The following is a 19710-nucleotide window of genomic DNA, read 5'->3' as shown; positions in this document are numbered from 1 at the left end:
TGTGTGCTGAGGGAAGAGAGGGATGGGTGTAGGCATTACGGGGAGGTGGGGGAACGGAGGGGGTGACAAACTGTAGAAGGAGTAAGAGGATCAAGGGGTGAGAACAGAACGATAGAAAAGGGAGACAAACAAATGGAGGAGAGAGAAAAAAAGAAGCAGGGGGAGGCAGGGGAAGGGGGGGAGACAAGGTGAAGCAAAGATGGAGAAAACATGAGCATGGAGGAAGAGAAGAGGTATACAAAAAGAAAATGGGGTGGGGGAGAGACAGAAAGACAGCAATAGATAATGTGACGAAATCAGGTGCAACTTGTGCCAGGAATTAGGAAAGGTGTCTTAACTTTTTTTGTATTTTTTTTTTTCTTTCATTGTAAAATGTGTAAACTTGGTTTTATATCAATGGAATGTCTTATTAAAGTAAAAAAAAAAAAAAGATCCACCCTGCAGATCAATGAGGTATTTCTGATTCTGATTCTTATTATTAATGGATAGTTTGGAAAGTCACATATTAACACAAACAAACTAACAGATCGAGGCTCCTGTGTTCTGTGAGGTGAAATTACTTATTTTGCCAGTGGAGTTTGGTTGGTTTGGTGAGACAATATTTGACTTATATAACAGCGGTTTCCAATCAGAAAAGGCAAAGTAAAGCATTTAAAATATCCTAAATATAGCGTATAGCGATTTTTTTTTTATATAGATTCAGGTGGACCTGTTTTTTAAGTAGCTAAATTACCATTAGTTGCTGGCCCTGTCCACAGCAGTACATTACTTAACTTCTGAGCTGGTGCCCCTCTGTGCTTTTTCCAGCAGAGGGCATGTCCAATGGTAAGTAATGTGGTGACGCCTACGAGCTAGTTCAGGCAGACAACTCGAGCTGCATTGCCAATCACACGTGACATGCCTCAGTCTAGATAGTACATACCAAACGCACCCTTCCAATCTGGTAGTCCATTTAATCTGCCAAACCTCCCATTTCCCCCTCTGCCTGCATGCATTGCTGCCCTGCACATTGTTGCTGTCTGCTCTTTTTTTACCCCACCTCCACGCCATCATCCACCTGTAGGCTCCGACGGGAGGGTTTCAAGAATTTGCTGTTACTCCCCTTATATCTCTATGTAACTTAACCTGCAGGGAGTGATGAAGTTGGAGCCTAGACGCCAAACTTAAGTCATGTTCTGCTGCTGAATAAACATTCTTAACGTGAGTTGTATGACTGAACTGTAGCTAAAACACTGTCTATTGAAAAGCATCTCACACAGCCCCGCTTCAAATAACCCAAACTACCCTTTAAGACAGTGTGCATGCATAACAGCTGGACATGGTAATGTGTCTCTGAAAAGTTGAAAGTTGTCACTCTATGCCAGCTAAAACCTTGGACAACATGGTGTTCTATTCTGGCAGCTATAGACACTGGACAGCCTTCACCAAGAGACACCTCCATTTCCAGGCAAAAACTCAGCTAGCCTTCAGACAGAGAGTCTGGACTCCCAGGATGTTTTAAAAGAGTAAATATTCCATCAAATGGATTTGACCATGACAATTGCAGTAAACTGAAACAGTATACTGTACTGTAGTTTATAGAGCACTGTTTGTAGACAGGGATGGAAGGCTTAAGTCACCACAGTCTCCCTCCTATGTGTACTTAGACACTCTTCAATGTCATGGTAATGACTTTCCTGTGCTGCAAAATGAGTCATATTACTGTGAGAGTGCTTTTTGTGTTTGCCTATGAAAACATGTTTATTTTGATCATTTGAAATTACTTATGCTGTTATTTTTGTTGGGGGACAGTTTCACTGTTATGATGCAATTAAAGAGCAGAGCTGGAAGCAACAAATTACAACTACTATATTTATATTGGTATTTTAGTATTTCATATTTCAGTATGTTTTCAAGTTTATAATTCTGCTCTGCTTTAGTATACATTACACTATGTAATCTACTTCACTACTTTTATAGTAGGTTCACAACCCTCCCAGGGTTTATTCACAATATTGACCTGCTCACTGTATATTATTCTGCTTATTACATAATACCATATATAACAAAGAAGTGCATTTTGCTCAAATGGAAACATTTAATTTGTTCAAACAAATATCAAATGACACACTATAACTGGATCAATGCACTTACACTTTAAAAAAATAAAGGGGAAATCTTCTTGAGAACATGGTGCAAAAAATAGTGCGAAATCTTGCAATTAAACTTTTGAAAAAGGAAATTGTGCAGTGCAACCTGAATGATTCTGTCATGGTGCAGAGATGCAGTGATGAGTATTTTCAGAGGTGTAGATTAGATTTGCCTCTGCTTAGATAACTGCTGAAAACTGTCCAGTTTACTTATGGTATGGCTCATGGTCAGGTGACAGCAGACAATTCACAGATCAATTGACCATTAAGATGAAAATCAGCTGAGGATCTAGGATCTAGTTGTGGTCACACTGGCAAGCTGTGCTTTGGGAGTAATGGGTTCTCCTGAGCATCCCACACTGCAGTAGTGCATTGATCCAGTTAAGTTACAAGTTGAACTTTGGCTGGAGTAAAAGTTGTAACCTGGCAACAGCTCAAGCATTGAGACCAGGTGTAGAGAGGTGGTGCTGTAAGGGTAAGTCCTACATGCCAAGAACATTTGTGCTAGGTCAGTTCTCCAGTCAGTAACACTGAGCAAGGCGCTTGCTTACATCTGGAATTGGTCCCTGGGCACTGTAGAGTAGCCGCCCCCTGCTCCTGATACACTGCTGTAATCTGACTGTATAATACTGTGTATGATTGTATGATCATAATAAAGTTAGCCTTTACCTTTACATTTATATGTGCTAAAATTGTATTAAATCAACCCCTTCAAAATGTGTGTACTTGTAAAACAAAACAAAAATCAGTCTCACATGATATATCATGATATATTCGGGATTGGAAATTACATTATGACTATATCCCTGTATTACTGTAACACTTTTTGGGGATTTTAGGCTGGTGATTTGGATGACTGATTGCTGCCACCAGGCTTGTGTGCATGGAACAGCACCCAGAGTGATAAGGAGAGTGAGGCAGAGAGAAGCAGAAGAGGTTTAAAAGAAAAAAAAGATGTAGTATAAGGCTCATCTTGGTTACAATTAGTGTTGCTTTATTTAACAGTACAATACACATCCATGATGCTGCGCAGAGGAGTGCAAGTGTAAAGTTCTGTGGTCCTGAGTCTTGAGACTTTGTACTACTTGAAATGATGCTGTGGAACCTAAGCACAAAAACACAGCTCAGTTTACCTCATTTCCCTTCTCTCCTCCTCTCCTGTGCATTTATTTTGTCATGGCGTATGTCTTCGATGCCAGCAGTGGGAACAGAGAAATTCCTGCAACAAAGATGCTGGAGAAGTCATTGCCGGCAGGATTTCTAAATTAATTCACAGTTTCATGGAGGTTTCAGCAGGTGAAAAGTGCTCCCTAATGATATATTTACAGGCACGGCTACATTCTGCCACATTTTTTAGGCAGCATCACTTTTTCTGCACTCTGAGAGAGGAGAGGGAGGAGCAACTATCCTCAGGAGTGGGATCGCTCTCTCACCATTTTGTGTTCAGTATTTTTCTGCTCGCGCATTTCGTCTGGAGACATTAGGAAACATCAGATATGAGACATTTCTGCTCAACTGACTTTTTTTTTAACATTTCCTTTTTTTAAGTTTTTTTTTAAAAGAATTTTAGGGAAGCTGTAAGAGCAACCTTGTACATATAACAGTACCATAGTCAGCTGAGCCACCAAGCTTTGCAGGTTGTGGATGAGAAGAAGCAGAGAGCATTTGTATTCAGATCTGTGGGAAGGAGAAATGAAAGACAACAACTTGAAAATTACTAATCTTAAGAAAAGAAGGACAAATGATTGTCGTGGACCTGATGACAAAGGACACAAGGACGAATTCAGTGTTTTTCTTTTAATCTCTTTACTTTCCCTTCTTTTTGTCGCACCAGAAGCCAGAGGAGAGGAAAGACACACGCTATCAAAAATGATTGGAAGAGAAAATCCTATCATTTGATTGTCTGAGAGACTGCCTCCCCCCCCACATCCACATGCTCAACACCCCATTTTAGGAACATCTCTCTGGAAAAATAGACTGAAACAAGTACTGTAGCGGGGGGAGGCAATCTGGTGCTAGAGATGTCATTAGAGGGGACCTAAGAGCAAGCGATTGAGCAGAGAGTGCTTCCCTGGAGAGCCGGTGTAGAGTCTGTTCTTTCACTGAGATTCCCTCTTAACACCCCTCTTTATCCTTCTTTCTTTTTTCTTGCTTCTGTCAAATATGTGATGTCTTCACAGATTTAACAAATACATTTTTGCAGCATTAGTGTACACTGTAAGACTGTATCTCTTTGGGAAATGAGGATCTCATGTTTTCTGCAACAGGGATGGGCGACACCAAACTTTTTTTTAACTTGATACGATAGCAGCACTTTTTATAAGAATTTTACCAATACTGATTAATTTTTTAGATGGGCATGTAATTTTTCAAAATCATGACCATTTAAAAAAAAGATTGGGAAATTGCATACACATCTTATACATGACAAGTGTAAAAAATACTTTATTTTACAGAAATATAATAAAAATGATAAAATAAATGAATAGCTTCTTGTTTTTGTATGGCCTCATTATAACTTTGTGTGTGTTGTTTTTATATGTTGGAAGAGGCTACTCATGTTGCTGTTGTGCAGCACTTTCGTGTCACAAATATCTTGCTGTATTTTTATCTACTGGTGAGAAGTATCACCATGCCTAGGTCATGTGACGCAAGCTAGCTGAATAAAAACATAAGTGGTTTATTGGCACAAACGTTGTACAAAAGTGCTGAAAAGATATTTATTGTTTAAATATTGTTTGAGGTTTTGATTTCGTTTACTGTATGCATGCATGTATAATCCTCTGTTATAGATAGCTAGCTATATGATGTTAGTACAGCTAACACAGGACCACAAGTGACGAATCAAAACAGTGGAGGCATCCGCCACTGTCTATTCCCTCCAAAGTCTCAAAAGTCAACTTCATGAGTGAGTAAGTCTTGAGGACAACAGGACAACATTTGTGTTTGTGGAGCAGAATTTTCCACCCGTGGATACTGTTCTGTGTGCTCATATCACATGCATGCAAGTTTTTAAGTGTACAGGTTTTACAGATAATTACATACTATATTAATCCTTGAATATACATGGTATCAGTGCTGGAATGGTACTGGACATTTTCCCAGGGGGCTGTTGCACCTTAGTGCCGAAATCATTACAATGTTTGATTTTTAATACTAATCATTCAAGAATGAGATACCTGTTTTGAGAAATAAAGCTGTAGCCAGAGTATATAGGTTACATTTACATTTTATAAACAACATTAATTATATAACATTATAAGGACTGGACTAATTACCAGGCAGCAGAGCTAAAGCTCAGTGTTATATTTTATTATTTTCTACATTTTATATATTCTACACTTTCACTTTACTTATTATAGGCTAATATTCAACAGAAAATATTGTTTTTCTTTTAAAAAATACTTATTCTGTACAGGTCTACTTATTCTTAGATGAACAGATGGAGCACACTGTTTTAAAGAATGGTTGATTGGGAATACGGGGGTGTCAGGTGTAAATGGGAAATGGTTTACATGGCTTACAAGTCAGGTAGGAGGGTCACAGCAGAATTTTGCATAGGGCCCCAGGGGGGTCAGGACCAGTACTGACTTTGTGGTGGTTTTGTGGAATGTTATCTTATCCAAAAATATATATTTTTTTGCTCCAGTCCAGCTCTGCATGGTATAGATGGTTTTGCCCTCAAGCTTAACCATAGAAGATCTTTATTGCCCATGGGCCATTACATTCCATGCCAGTGCAAAGCCAGCAAGAGTGCAAGCACAGCAACAAAGCTAATGTGTTTTTGTGCTTGCACCTGTTTGATTTTTGAAGACACGTTTGCAACAAGATAGGTCACAATTCCTCAGGAACAGCACTGCGTTGTGTTTTGATTTTAGCATAGTGGCCACAGTCAGAATTGCAGGTCACATGATGTGCTTGGGCTCAGAATTAACAAAAAAACAAAAAAAAAAAACAAAGGCAGTTTTTTCAGTCATTTGCCCTGTTATTATTGAGTATTTTTTTCTTTTGTTTGTTCATTTGTTTGGTTTTTATTTGATTTGTGTGTGGGGAGCTGAAGCTTGGAGAAACACACTGGAACATATTGTTTTGTTGTCTTGGAACAGGAATTCAGTTATCTTAATATCATTCATACATGCTTAATCCTGATTTTAGCTTAAACTTACTCTTATTGCAAGTGATGAGCAATTTGAGATTTTATTACCATATTAACTGTACTTTTGTGTCAGTCATTTCCTAATTTGCTTGTCACATCAAATAATATCCCTGTATTATACCTTAAATCATACTTATCCTTAACTAAAGTTTAAAATACATGTCAGGATATACACATCACCATCAATTTCCAGTGCCATGTGATAATTCCTATGCAATAATGTTTCTAAATGGTAGCCCTGGTTTTGAACAGGGACCAGACATACATTAACCATATCACACACCATTTTATTACTGTCCCCTCTTCTAACAAGAGGTTAAGTACTTAGAGAGAGCAGTCGCTGTGGAGAGTGTCCCTCATGGCAGACTGTCAGACAGTCTGTGGCCTGAATAATGTCTGGCTGATTTGACTGCTCTCTAACAAGGTACTATGTCAATGTGTCACCAAGAAATTTAGGTTATTATTATTATATGGCTGGGCAAACACTCACTATATGAACAGGAATCACATGTGACAATATGTATGCAAAGAGCAGAATATTGAAAGATATTAACTGTCAGGCATGAGAGACAGAGTAGAAAACAAGACCAATTTATAGAGAGCAATGCAATAATTAACACATACACATCAGACCTAGGATCAAGGCAGGTCATCAGACCGTGGCATCATTAGAAATGCAGGCCTGACCTACTTTGAGTTCCCTTTATAGCGAGCATGTGGCTTGTCACAGACAAACGCATCAATAGACACACACACACATGCAAGAAGAGACATATCATAGAGATTATAGAGCAAGGAAGAGGGTCATGACCAGTAAAAAGGGAAGAAGTTAGGAAGGTGTGTACAGAAGAGTGAATGAATAACAGGAGCAAAGGATGGGAAATAACAGTGCAGAGTAGCGATCATCAACTGCATTTGTTAAAGGGCAAAAAAAATTTAAGCACTTTGGGGGCCACACTTTTAAAAAAGGCCTTATTGGCCGAATAAAATATTTTATTCATTAAATATTTTCAGTTTCTTACAAAATTAATGTTACAATGTTTCATTGTCTTATATCAGAATTAGTTTTTAATGGCAGTAATTTTCTAATGTAACCAGTCAATTTTAAAAGTATACTTCGTATTACAACGTAATTACAGAATTCACTTTGATGCTATTATGCAGTTGCATCCTTATTGTCCACATGACTGTTGTACTGATGGTAACAGGAAATTCTATTAATAGTACAGCTGACAGAATTATGTGGGTAGCAAAACAAAAACTACTGTCTTTTTAATAATAAGTCAGGCAATAATTAGCCTTTTCCCATCATTCTGTGAGCAACCATGGTCTGATTTATGCTGCACACAGCATGATTCTGAAAAAGGCCAAAGTAGTTTTAGGTGCATCAGTAGGAAATGTTTGGTTTGGATTAGCAAGAACTTACACAGTATTCTTTCCATGAATTTTGTCACAGACACCCAGTTTGTGGTACTTAAATATATAGATATTGCAATACTTTCATCAAAGGCCATTCTGCAGGGGTTTGCAGCAGTTGGCAAGAGAAGAAGCATTAAGAATGAGCAAGCAGAAGAGTAGCTGCATGGAAAGGCAAAAGGTAAAATGAATGAAATATAGACAGAGATGAGAAATAATGGAAAGGAACTTGACACAGTGGACCTGGAGAAAGTGAATGATAAAAGCAAGGAAGGTGCAGGGGGGTAGGTGTACACAGAGAGAGAAGGTGGTAAAGTAAGGGGAAAGAATAGGAGGGGAGAATGCAATACGAGTGAGACAGGGTGGGGAGAGAAGGCAGAAAGGGTGTGGAATAGGGCAAAAAAAAAAACCCCAAAAAAACAGCAGAGTCATCGATGGACTCATGCGGTTGCTATGCCACTTTTGTTTTTTTTTTTCTTTCTTTTTAAATTACTAACATGAAAACATTCAGTCATTTGAACCATACGTAATGTCCCTTTTGTTAACTTAAGTTAAACCAATCAAACAAGTTTCTTGATTAGTGTTATCCCTGGTTATTATTTCTAACAGCTCCAAATTTTACAGCCTGAATTAAAATTACTATAATAATGAGGCTGTATTTCAACTCAACAAAACATCAACATAGGATGGGTCTGCAAAACCCATTCTGAGTTTAATGACTACATTATGTAAAGTTTAAAACTGTAACAGACTAATGTGATATTCATTGTTAAAGGTTGGTAATGTAAGGTCTCTCTAACCATCCTATTTTGCTAATCAGGTTTCCCATTCTACTTATTTGTTAGCATTATATTACGAGGTTCACCAGTCCGCTTATTTGGTGACCTGTTTGCAAGAGAGCTATGATGTATATATGTTTCATTTTTATGTAAAGGGCCAAAAATCACATATTATGTAAATTCCATGTATATTATTATGTGTGTATGTGTATGTATATATAGCTGTATTGTGATTTGTAAATGTCAATCTATTGGAAGGAATGAATCATATACGACATATTTTTTGTACTTCATCATATTCTAATAGACCTGCAATACTTTGATTCGTATATTGTGCTCATCTCTCTGTTGTCTATGTACTCCATAGACACAGGTATATTACTCTTTACACTGGAGGATTTACTCTATGAATTACACATCTTAATATATTTGATTGAATCAGTTTGGTCTTAACATGATTAGGTATTGCAGCTTTATATATTTTTTATTTTATTTTTCTATATATTATTAATATATATATTTTTTGTACATGACCGCATACCTCACTCTGATTATAAGTACCTTAGCTGGCAGAAATGTAGTTGCTTTCGGACTTGCTCTGTTGCTATTGGATATGTACCACATGGTTTAATCTAATGCATTGTGAGTATTTAAGATGGCGAAGAGCGTAAAGACTTTTATTGGGGCTATTGTTGGGTTGAGATTGTGAAACTCAGTAATGAGTTTATAAAGAGGATTATGTGCATAAAGAATACAGTCAGAGTACAGTTAAAAACTCATGCATACAGTTAAGTCTGGCAGAAGCGAGGGAATGAAGCGCACAGCCTGCTGCTGTGCTGTCGCCAGAACAAAAACTTTGTCTGTGCCACAGGAAATTTGTATACCGAAAATAAACTCTATCGCATGAGGTGCATAACCTACCCTGCATTGCAGGTATGATCACCTTACAAGAATGTGGAAATGCTGCAACACACTGGCTATGGGCTTATTACATGGTATCCCATACATTATCTCTTCTAAACAGTACTGGTTATTGGGTTAACTGAGGTAAACAACTGAGCACAGATCAGTTTCTTTAGATTTGATTGTCGCTTGTCCTGTCAACAAGCTACTTAAGATAGCTGGATTTTGACAAAAAATATGTATAGAAATAAATAAAATAAAATAAATTAATAGAATAAAATTGTTTAAAACTTTGTACTTCCACCAGGAGGTTATGTTTTCTGTGCCATTTTCTTCTGTTCAGCAGAAGGATTATGGGAAAACTACTGGCCTGGTTTTCATGAAACTTAGTGGAAAGGTGTGGCAATTTAAAAATTCAGTTTTTGCTCCATATGAAACTATGACAGTTTCACTTTACCTCAGTGAACGATGAAATTTGGAAAGAAAAGCAGAGTGTTCTGTGTTGATAGCTGCTAGGCTGTGAGGAAAACAGAAATCTGATCTGATCTACTACTAATACAACAGTCCTGCTGTAAATCCTCCCTTATGGATACATTATTTGAGAAGACTCAGAGATGGTTGGGTGAGGTACAAAAACAAAACTGATATATTTGACCAGGATGTTCCTTAATCAAACATTTGTTTAAACATTTGTTTAATACTAAAACGACCAACATTCCAATGCCCCTAGAACCCCTGCAGGGTCATTTTTAACCCCCTGCAATGGCAAAGAGGTCATTTATAGAAGTTGTTTATTTTGAATAAGTATGATTTGAGAATCTAACCTGTTAAAATTCAGTTTATGAAGCGTACAATTTACAATTATGCTTTATTTAGCTGCAGACAGACAAAGTCAAAACTAAATGGAGCCTGAGCTGGAAAGATGCACCTGTCTCTCTCTCCACCACACACACACACACACACACGCAAATCAGCACACACTCTATCTCTCACTCATGCACACACATGTGCAGCACACACTCCACAAATTAGAGCTTCATCAGGAAAAGATGCACCTGTCTCCCTCTCTTTGCCACACACACACACACACACACACACACACACACACACACACACACACACACACACACACACACACACACACTCCTCCCTCTCTTCACAGCACACTGTAAAAGTGTCCCACAGTGGACCAGCTGCTTGCTCTATTCACAGTAATTATAGGAATCATTATATTGTGATATTTAGTTTATGCTAAAGACAGGATCCTACCTGTCACTGCCTTTTTCTTTTTAATGGGGTGAAGACTCTTCCTCCTCAGATGGAAATGATGGATCAGTCACATCAATATCTCTCCCTAATCAGATTCTCCCTCCTCACTCATGTCCTGAAGCTGTCAGAGTCTCTGACATTTCTGTTTCTTTTGATCTGGCCTGTTTCTCGTTTTAATCTTTTAGTAAGATAGATGTAGCCTACAGTAAGCATAGGCTGCTGTCCAGTCTGAATGAAATGTCTTGAGTAAACAGTGGGCCTTGATGTGGTGCGAATATAGAGTGCAGCCTAAACAGCTGTTTCTGCGGGGTAAAAATTACCCCTTGGAGGTTCAACATATAAGTGGTCACATTTTTTTTTCTTTTTATCCCACACCACTCATAATTCAACACATGATTAATAAATCCATTATATAAGTAATGCAGTCTACTACTAATACAACAGTCATGCTATAAATCCTCCCTTATGGATACGTTATTTGAGATGGTTGGGTGAGGTACAAAAACAAAACTGATATATTTAACCAGGATGTTCCTTAATCAAACAGTTGTTTGTCATGCTCTGCATAAAATTATAAGAGATCTGGTCTCTGTGCACAGATGCACATTGCAGACGCTTCCAGGTTGCTGAGGGAGGTAGGTGTTTGGTAGTATTACTGACTGACTTTAGGTTTCTTTGATTTTCTACAGTATTTAATATTTTGCCTGAAAAAAAAATCTGAGAATGCCAATAATTTTGTGTAACTGATTATTATATGTGTGACGGTATAATCAATTTGAATAGAATATTTGATGCTACTCATTCATCAAAGGTTGAAAAAATAGTAAGTCTGAGAACAGAGATGAGTGACACAGAGGCTGATAAAAATGCATACTATTCCCTGCAAGGATGCTTAAACATATTTCATTGGCTTAATGCACATACAATTTAATACATAGTGTGCAACAATCAATGCTGTGCTTGGGTTATGCTTAATTAGTATTACAGGTGATAAAGCTATGTTCATTTTTAGTGACAGGTATATGCTTCAGACCTAGGGTGAAGTTTTTGTGAGACCATCCTAAACCTTCTTGATATTGATAATGACAAGATACCAGAAATTCTACTTTGCACAATTCAGCTCAAAGCAAGAGAGAAGGAAAGTTTTATTTCAAATGTTAGAATAATGATGCATAAATACACAAAAATAAATGTGACCAACATACAGTAGACTGATAATCAACTGATAGATTTTTTTGGATAATTGATTTGGTAAAGATTGTGGTCATGGTTAAAAAACAAACAAACAAACAAACAAACAAAAAAAAAAACCCCGTTGTTCGTTTTCTTTTGTTGGTGTTCTTGTGGTCATGCCCTTTTTTTCTTTTTCATACTTAATTAATACTTTGTTCTTCATATTTGGGACCTTGATTTTGGGTCCAGAGCACATATTTAGATGTGCACAGATAATGTGCTCTAAACAGAAATGAACAACATCTGAATTTTTCACTGTAAAATAATCATAGTAAGTTAAATGCTCAGTAATTCAGTAACATGCATCCTCAATAACATTTCATCACTTTATCACCAAGTGAAACAAACAAACAAACAAACAAACAAACAAAAAACATCTGGACCTGGGTATCTTACTACTGCAGGCATATTCTCCTGTTTTTTTAAAGGAGGCCTATAATAGTCCAATGCAGTTCTGACGTGTATTTTTCCACAAACTTCTGCTCTGTATTCACTAAGGACTTCCACCCAGACCATAAACAGTTACACGGCTTCAATTTAGACTTATTTTGCTTCAAGAGTGGGATTGAGCATAGCCCATACAAGAAAAAAACTATTAAATGCAGAAAATGTGACCCACTTCTGTTATAATCCAAATACAGAATACATAAACTAATGATTACAAAGACAGAAGCTTTGTGTTACACCCCTTGTCCAGAAATAAACCACGCACTTAATGTCTGGACCCCTTGATGATTTAAGGAGGTGGATGATGTATGGGGCCAGAAAAGTACACAGATACTGGGAGATTTCAGCATGTGTATATAAATATGTAAATATCATTTAATGGTGTGGCTTCCTTCCTGATTCATATGATGAAATTGGTCAAGTACAATTTTTTAAATGTATTTGCATGTATAGTGTGTGTGTGTGTGTGTGTAAATACTGCACAGGTCTTTAAATCAGGGTTTAATAACATTACATCAGTGGTCTATAGAAATGTGACTTTCTCCACAGGATGATGACTCTACCAGTGATATTTGTCTTCTTGGCCATTCTAGGACAGACAAGTGGCCTTACTGGTGAGATTATTCTTTAAACTGGTTTAGTCAAAATATAAACAAATAAAATTTATAGTCATTTCACTAAACATCAACCATAAATGAGCAAAGACACACATACACCCACATACACACAAATAATATTACCTGTAACATGTAGCAGAATAGTTAGAGACTTTTTATGTTTTCTTACTGTAGCAAGTAGTTCTGATAAAAGTTGTTTTCATGGTAGGCAGAGTGAAAGTTAGATAATACACACTGGCTGTTGTTTCTGTAGCGGAATTGGTGAAATTAATATACTAGTGCCTCTCTCTATCTATCTTTAATAACAAATTTTATACTGTTTTCTAGTTATTACAGATATTGCTAAAGGAGGAAAAGTGGCTCAGTCCTCTCGGTTTGGGCCGGCTGTCCCTGAAAGGGCCATTGATGGAAATCGTGCTAGCAACTGGCACCTGGGATCCTGCAGCACCACACAGAGAGATAAAAATCCATGGTGGAGACTGGACCTCCTGAAGACGTACAAAATCAACACTGTGACCGTCACCAACAGAGGAGATTGTTGTCAAAAAAGGATCCTTGGTGCTGAGATCCGCATTGGGAATTCCCTCAATGACAATGGCAACGCTAATCCCAGGTAACAGCACCGTCCAGCTTATATTAGATCTGATCATTCAAAATGTATTGTGTAAATTACAGGAAATTATAGTGCACTGGATATCTACTCAATTTCCCAACGGAAACCTCTATTTCTTTACAACAAATGACCCTTTCAGCAAGTTTGGTACCTTGGTTACCCTTCCCTCTTTCCTGTAAAAGCAACATATGGTCACATCTGTCTTCAACATTTGTTCTTTTTTAAAAAACAAAACAAAACAAAAAATAGACAAGCCTAGCATATATCATAACTACGTATGGAATACGGGAAAGGAGAAAATTGGGGAGATACGAAGCTTGCTCAATTTCATTGGTACATACAGTCAAAAGGGGCATGACTTAGGAAGGGTCAAAAGTATTACACAACTACTGGTGAGATCTATGCATGGTGTTTGTATGGTAACATTGTCTTACTCCTAATTCTTTTTCATCAGATGTGCTGTGATCACGCCCACCCCACGTGGGACTTCCAAAACCTATGTGTGTAATGGAATGGAAGGCCATTATATAAACATTGTGATTCCTGGAAGACAAGAATACCTCACACTGTGTGAGGTGGAAGTCACTGGTCAGCCTTCTGGTGAGTTGCACTATATTAAATCCCCACTAGATGTCTTTGAGCAGATAATCACAGCAAAAGTTCAATTAAATGTGACTGTCTGTTCTTTAGTGACTTTGGTCAGATCAAGACATGTAATACTTCTGTGCCTTCCTCAAACTATCTTTAATTATGAATCTTATGACTTTTTTCAGATACTAATATTGCTAAAGGAGGAAAAGTGGCTCAGTCCTCTCGGTTTGGGCCGGCTGTCCCTGAAAGGGCCATTGATGGAAATCGTGCTAGCAACTGGCACCTGGGATCCTGCAGCACCACACAGAGAGATAAAAATCCATGGTGGAGACTGGACCTCCTGAAGACGTACAAAATCAACACTGTGACCGTCACCAACAGAGGAGATTGTTGTCAAAAAAGGATCCTTGGTGCTGAGATCCGCATTGGGAATTCCCTCAATGACAATGGCAACGCTAATCCCAGGTAACAGCACCGTCCAGCTTATATTAGATCTGATCATTCAAAATGTATTGTGTAAATTACAGGAAATTATAGTGCACTGGATATCTACTCAATTTCCCAACGGAAACCTCTATTTCTTTACAACAAATGACTCTTTCAGCAAGTTTGGTACCTTGGTTACCCTTCCCTCTTTTCTGTAAAAGCAACATATGGTCACATCTGTCTTCAACATTTGTTCTTTTTTAAAAAAAAACAAAACAAAAAATAGACAAGCCTAGCATATATCATAACTACGTATGGAATACGGGAAAGGAGAAAATTGGGGAGATACAAAGCTTGCTCAATTTCATTGGTACATACAGTCAAAAGGGGCATGACTTAGGAAGGGTCAAAAGTATTACACAACTACTGGTGAGATCTATGCATGGTGTTTGTATGGTAACATTGTCTTACTCCTAATTCTTTTTCATCAGATGTGCTGTGATCACGCCCACCCAACGTGGGACTTCCAAAACCTATGTGTGTAATGGAATGGAAGGCCGTTATATAAACATTGTGATTCCTGGAAGACAAGAATACCTCACACTGTGTGAGGTGGAAGTCACTGGTCAGCCTTCTGGTGAGTTGCACTATATTAAATCCCCACTAGATGTCTTTGAGCAGATAATCACAGCAAAAGTTCAATTAAATGTGACTGTCTGTTCCTTAGTGACTTTGGTCAGATCAAGACATGTAATACTTCTGTGCCTTCCTCAAACTATCTTTAATTATGAATCTTATGACTTTTTTCAGATACTAATATTGCTAAAGGAGGAAAAGTGGCTCAGTCCTCTCGGTTTGGGCCGGCTGTCCCTGAAAGGGCCATTGATGGAAATCGTGCTAGCAACTGGCACCTGGGATCCTGCAGCACCACACAGAGAGATAAAAATCCATGGTGGAGACTGGACCTCCTGAAGACGTACAAAATCAACACTGTGACCGTCACCAACAGAGGAGATTGTTGTCAAAAAAGGATCCTTGGTGCTGAGATCCGCATTGGGAATTCCCTCAATGACAATGGCAACGCTAATCCCAGGTAACAGCACCGTCCAGCTTATATTAGATCTGATCATTCAAAATTTATTGTGTAAATTACAGGAAATTATAGTGCACTGGATATCTACTCAATTTCCCAACGGAAACCTCTATTTCTTTACAACAAATGACCCTTTCAGCAAGTTTGGTACCTTGGTTACCCTTCCCTCTTTCCTGTAAAAGCAACATATGGTCACATCTGTCTTCAACATTTGTTCTTTTTTAAAAAAAAACAAAACAAAAAATAGACAAGCCTAGCATATATTATAACTACGTATGGAATACGGGAAAGGAGAAAATTGGGGAGATACAAAGCTTGCTCAATTTCATTGGTACATACAGTCAAAAGGGGCATGACTTAGGAAGGGTCAAAAGTATTACACAACTACTGGTGAGATCTATGCATGGTGTTTGTATGGTAACATTGTCTTACTCCTAATTCTTTTTCATCAGATGTGCTGTGATCACGCCCACCCCACGTGGGACTTCCAAAACCTATGAGTGTAATGGAATGGAAGGCCGTTATATAAACATTGTGATTCCTGGAAGACAAGAATACCTCACACTGTGTGAGGTGGAAGTCACTGGTCAGCCTTCTGGTGAGTTGCACTATATTAAATCCCCACTAGATGTCTTTGAGCAGATAATCACAGCAAAAGTTCAATTAAATGTGACTGTCTGTTCTTTAGTGACTTTGGTCAGATCAAGACATGTAATACTTCTGTGCCTTCCTCAAACTATCTTTAATTATGAATCTTATGACTTTTTTCAGATACTAATATTGCTAAAGGAGGAAAAGTGGCTCAGTCCTCTCGGTTTGGGCCGGCTGTCCCTGAAAGGGCCATTGATGGAAATCGTGCTAGCAACTGGCACCTGGGATCCTGCAGCACCACACAGAGAGATAAAAATCCATGGTGGAGACTGGACCTCCTGAAGACGTACAAAATCAACACTGTGACCGTCACCAACAGAGGAGATTGTTGTCAAAAAAGGATCCTTGGTGCTGAGATCCGCATTGGGAATTCCCTCAATGACAATGGCAACGCTAATCCCAGGTAACAGCACCGTCCAGCTTATATTAGATCTGATCATTCAAAATGTATTGTGTAAATTACAGGAAATTATAGTGCACTGGATATCTACTCAATTTCCCAACGGAAACCTCTATTTCTTTACAACAAATGACCCTTTCAGCAAGTTTGGTACCTTGGTTACCCTTCCCTCTTTTCTGTAAAAGCAACATATGGTCACATCTGTCTTCAACATTTGTTCTTTTTAAAAAAAAAAACAAAACAAAAAATAGACAAGCCTAGCATATATCATAACTACGTATGGAATACGGGAAAGGAGAAAATTGGGGAGATACAAAGCTTGCTCAATTTCATTGGTACATACAGTCAAAAGGGGCATGACTTAGGAAGGGTCAAAAGTATTACACAACTACTGGTGAGATCTATGCATGGTGTTTGTATGGTAACATTGTCTTACTCCTAATTCTTTTTCATCAGATGTGCTGTGATCACGCCCACCCCACGTGGGACTTCCAAAACCTATGAGTGTAATGGAATGGAAGGCCGTTATATAAACATTGTGATTCCTGGAAGACAAGAATACCTCACACTGTGTGAGGTGGAAGTCACTGGTCAGCCTTCCTGTGAGTTGCACTATATTAAATCCCCACTAGATGTCTTTGAGCAGATAATCACAGCAAAAGTTCAATTAAATGTGACTGTCTGTTCTTTAGTGACTTTGGTCAGATCAAGACATGTAATACTTCTGTGCCTTCCTCAAACTATCTTTAATTATGAATCTTATGACTTTTTTCAGATACTAATATTGCTAAAGGAGGAAAAGTGGCTCAGTCCTCTCGGTTTGGGCCGGCTGTCCCTGAAAGGGCCATTGATGGAAATCGTGCTAGCAACTGGCACCTGGGATCCTGCAGCACCACACAGAGAGATAAAAATCCATGGTGGAGACTGGACCTCCTGAAGACGTACAAAATCAACACTGTGACCGTCACCAACAGAGGAGATTGTTGTCAAAAAAGGATCCTTGGTGCTGAGATCCGCATTGGGAATTCCCTCAATGACAATGGCAACGCTAATCCCAGGTAACAGCACCGTCCAGCTTATATTAGATCTGATCATTCAAAATTTATTGTGTAAATTACAGGAAATTATAGTGCACTGGATATCTACTCAATTTCCCAACAGAAACCCTATATTTCTTTACAACAAATGACCCTTTCAGCAAGTTTGGTACCTTGGTTACCCTTCCCTCTTTCCTGTAAAAGCAACATATGGTCACATCTGTCTTCAACATTTGTTCTTTTTTTTAAAAAAAACAAAAACAAAAAATAGACAAGCCTAGCATATATCATAACTACGTATGGAATACGGGAAAGGAGAAAATTGGGGAGATACAAAGCTTGCTCAATTTCATTGGTACATACAGTCAAAAGGGGCATGACTTGAGGGGGTCAAAAGTTTTACACAACTACTGGTGAGATCTATGCATGGTGTTTGTATGGTAACATTGTCTTACTCCTAATTCTTTTTCATCAGATGTGCTGTGATCACGCCCACCCCACGTGGGACTTCCAAAACCTATGTGTGTAATGGAATGGAAGGCCGTTATATAAACATTGTGATTCCTGGAAGACAAGAATACCTCACACTGTGTGAGGTGGAAGTCACTGGTCAGCCTTCTGGAAATGTTTGTGGATGAGATGATACCACTGAATAAGTCTGCAACTTAGTCTCAAACAATTTCTCATACTCATGTGGTCTTGTCCACTTATTTTAAAGCCAATTCATGCATTTTTCTGCTTCTTTTCCTTGAATAAAATATCTCAACTTATGGTCAATCACTATTATGTTAAAGTTTGACTAATTTCAGTTTCAAAATTGTTTCTGAAAATAGTGTTTTGTTTCTTTACGGTGCCAAGAATTGTGGTTCAGTAGTGAAGTAGGTCAGTTAAAATGTAAATTCAAAATGTAATTTTCTGTGAGTAAATGTGATTGTAATAAATTATAAAAGGGAAGGGGGGGGGGGGGGGTAAAAAGTATTGTATATGATGATGATGTTTTATGATAGACCCAAGAAGCAGTACCATGCCACACAAATACTAAAATGGGATGACATAATGCTTCTGGCCACGGCTGTCGCTGGCATGGAAACAAAAAAAAGGTTTTTCGAGAATTCTGAATCACAAAGGTCCTTTGACATACAGTCATGGATGTATACAAAAAATTAGGTTGATGGGTCCAGATTAGCAGTGGACAAGCTTCAGGACACACACAAGTAAAAACATGATACGCTTGTAGGGATGATAAACATCACCAAGGAAGATAATGTGTGTAAGACTTGGAGGGATTTATTAGCAGAATATGGCAGAAATGGAACACAATATCCATAAGTATGTGTCAATGTTATAATCACCTGAAAAAAAGAATGGTTGTATTTTCTTTTAAGATACCCTACTTTTGTCCCAAATTTAATCAACCACTAGTTCATTTTTTTCTGTAGATTTATATTTTTCCTATTCTTCTTTTTTCTTCTCCCACAACTCACCATCTCTTTTGTCTGTCACTCCCTCTCAGTACCTAGTTTCACTACTGTTTTACAGTAGGACATCCATATGTCAGATCTATTCTCTGGGCATTTCTACCACAAGATATGACACATCATCCATCAGTCTCACACACAGCAATACTTCCAACATGGACGCTCCATCACTGGGCCGCTGTCAGGTGGGGGGGTCAGTAGTTGTCCATCCCCAGCCCCACCTCCATTTCACACACACATACACACAGACACACTTTTTTTGCCTGCAGAGGTGTCTTTCTTGGATATAACAACTTGCTGCTGTAAGAAACCTTTCTCCAGCACGGATTGAGGATTCACTGGGGCCAAATAAATCATCTAGTCAACGGGGGGTTGAGGAGCTGGGCTGACAGCCCCACATCCATGCAGCTTCTGATTCTTAAAAAGTTAGAAGACAAGCTGTTCTGCAAGAACAAAGGGAAGTGCAAGAGTG

General features: G+C 38.3%; 1 protein-coding gene across 1 annotated transcript in view; it reads left to right on the top strand.

The window, feature by feature from the left end:
* The window catches only part of LOC146321222 (uncharacterized), a 54225-nt gene extending 35682 nt beyond the window's left edge, over positions 1–18543 (top strand). The window contains 11 exon segments of the mRNA XM_084725833.1: positions 13277–13562; positions 14017–14162; positions 14336–14618; positions 15071–15216; positions 15390–15672; positions 16125–16270; positions 16444–16726; positions 17180–17359; positions 17503–17781; positions 18236–18251; positions 18254–18543. Of these exon segments, the coding sequence (XP_084581959.1) occupies positions 13277–13562; positions 14017–14162; positions 14336–14618; positions 15071–15216; positions 15390–15672; positions 16125–16270; positions 16444–16726; positions 17180–17359; positions 17503–17781; positions 18236–18251; positions 18254–18289 (2084 nt within the window). The 3' untranslated portion in view covers positions 18290–18543.
* The last annotated feature ends 1167 nt before the right edge of the window (positions 18544–19710 follow it).

This window comes from Lutjanus erythropterus, chromosome 9, assembly GCF_056507025.1.
Source record: "Lutjanus erythropterus isolate fLutEry1 chromosome 9, fLutEry1.hap2, whole genome shotgun sequence".
NCBI lineage: Eukaryota > Metazoa > Chordata > Actinopteri > Lutjaniformes > Lutjanidae > Lutjanus > Lutjanus erythropterus.
This window is presented reverse-complemented; position numbering and strand designations above follow the sequence as displayed.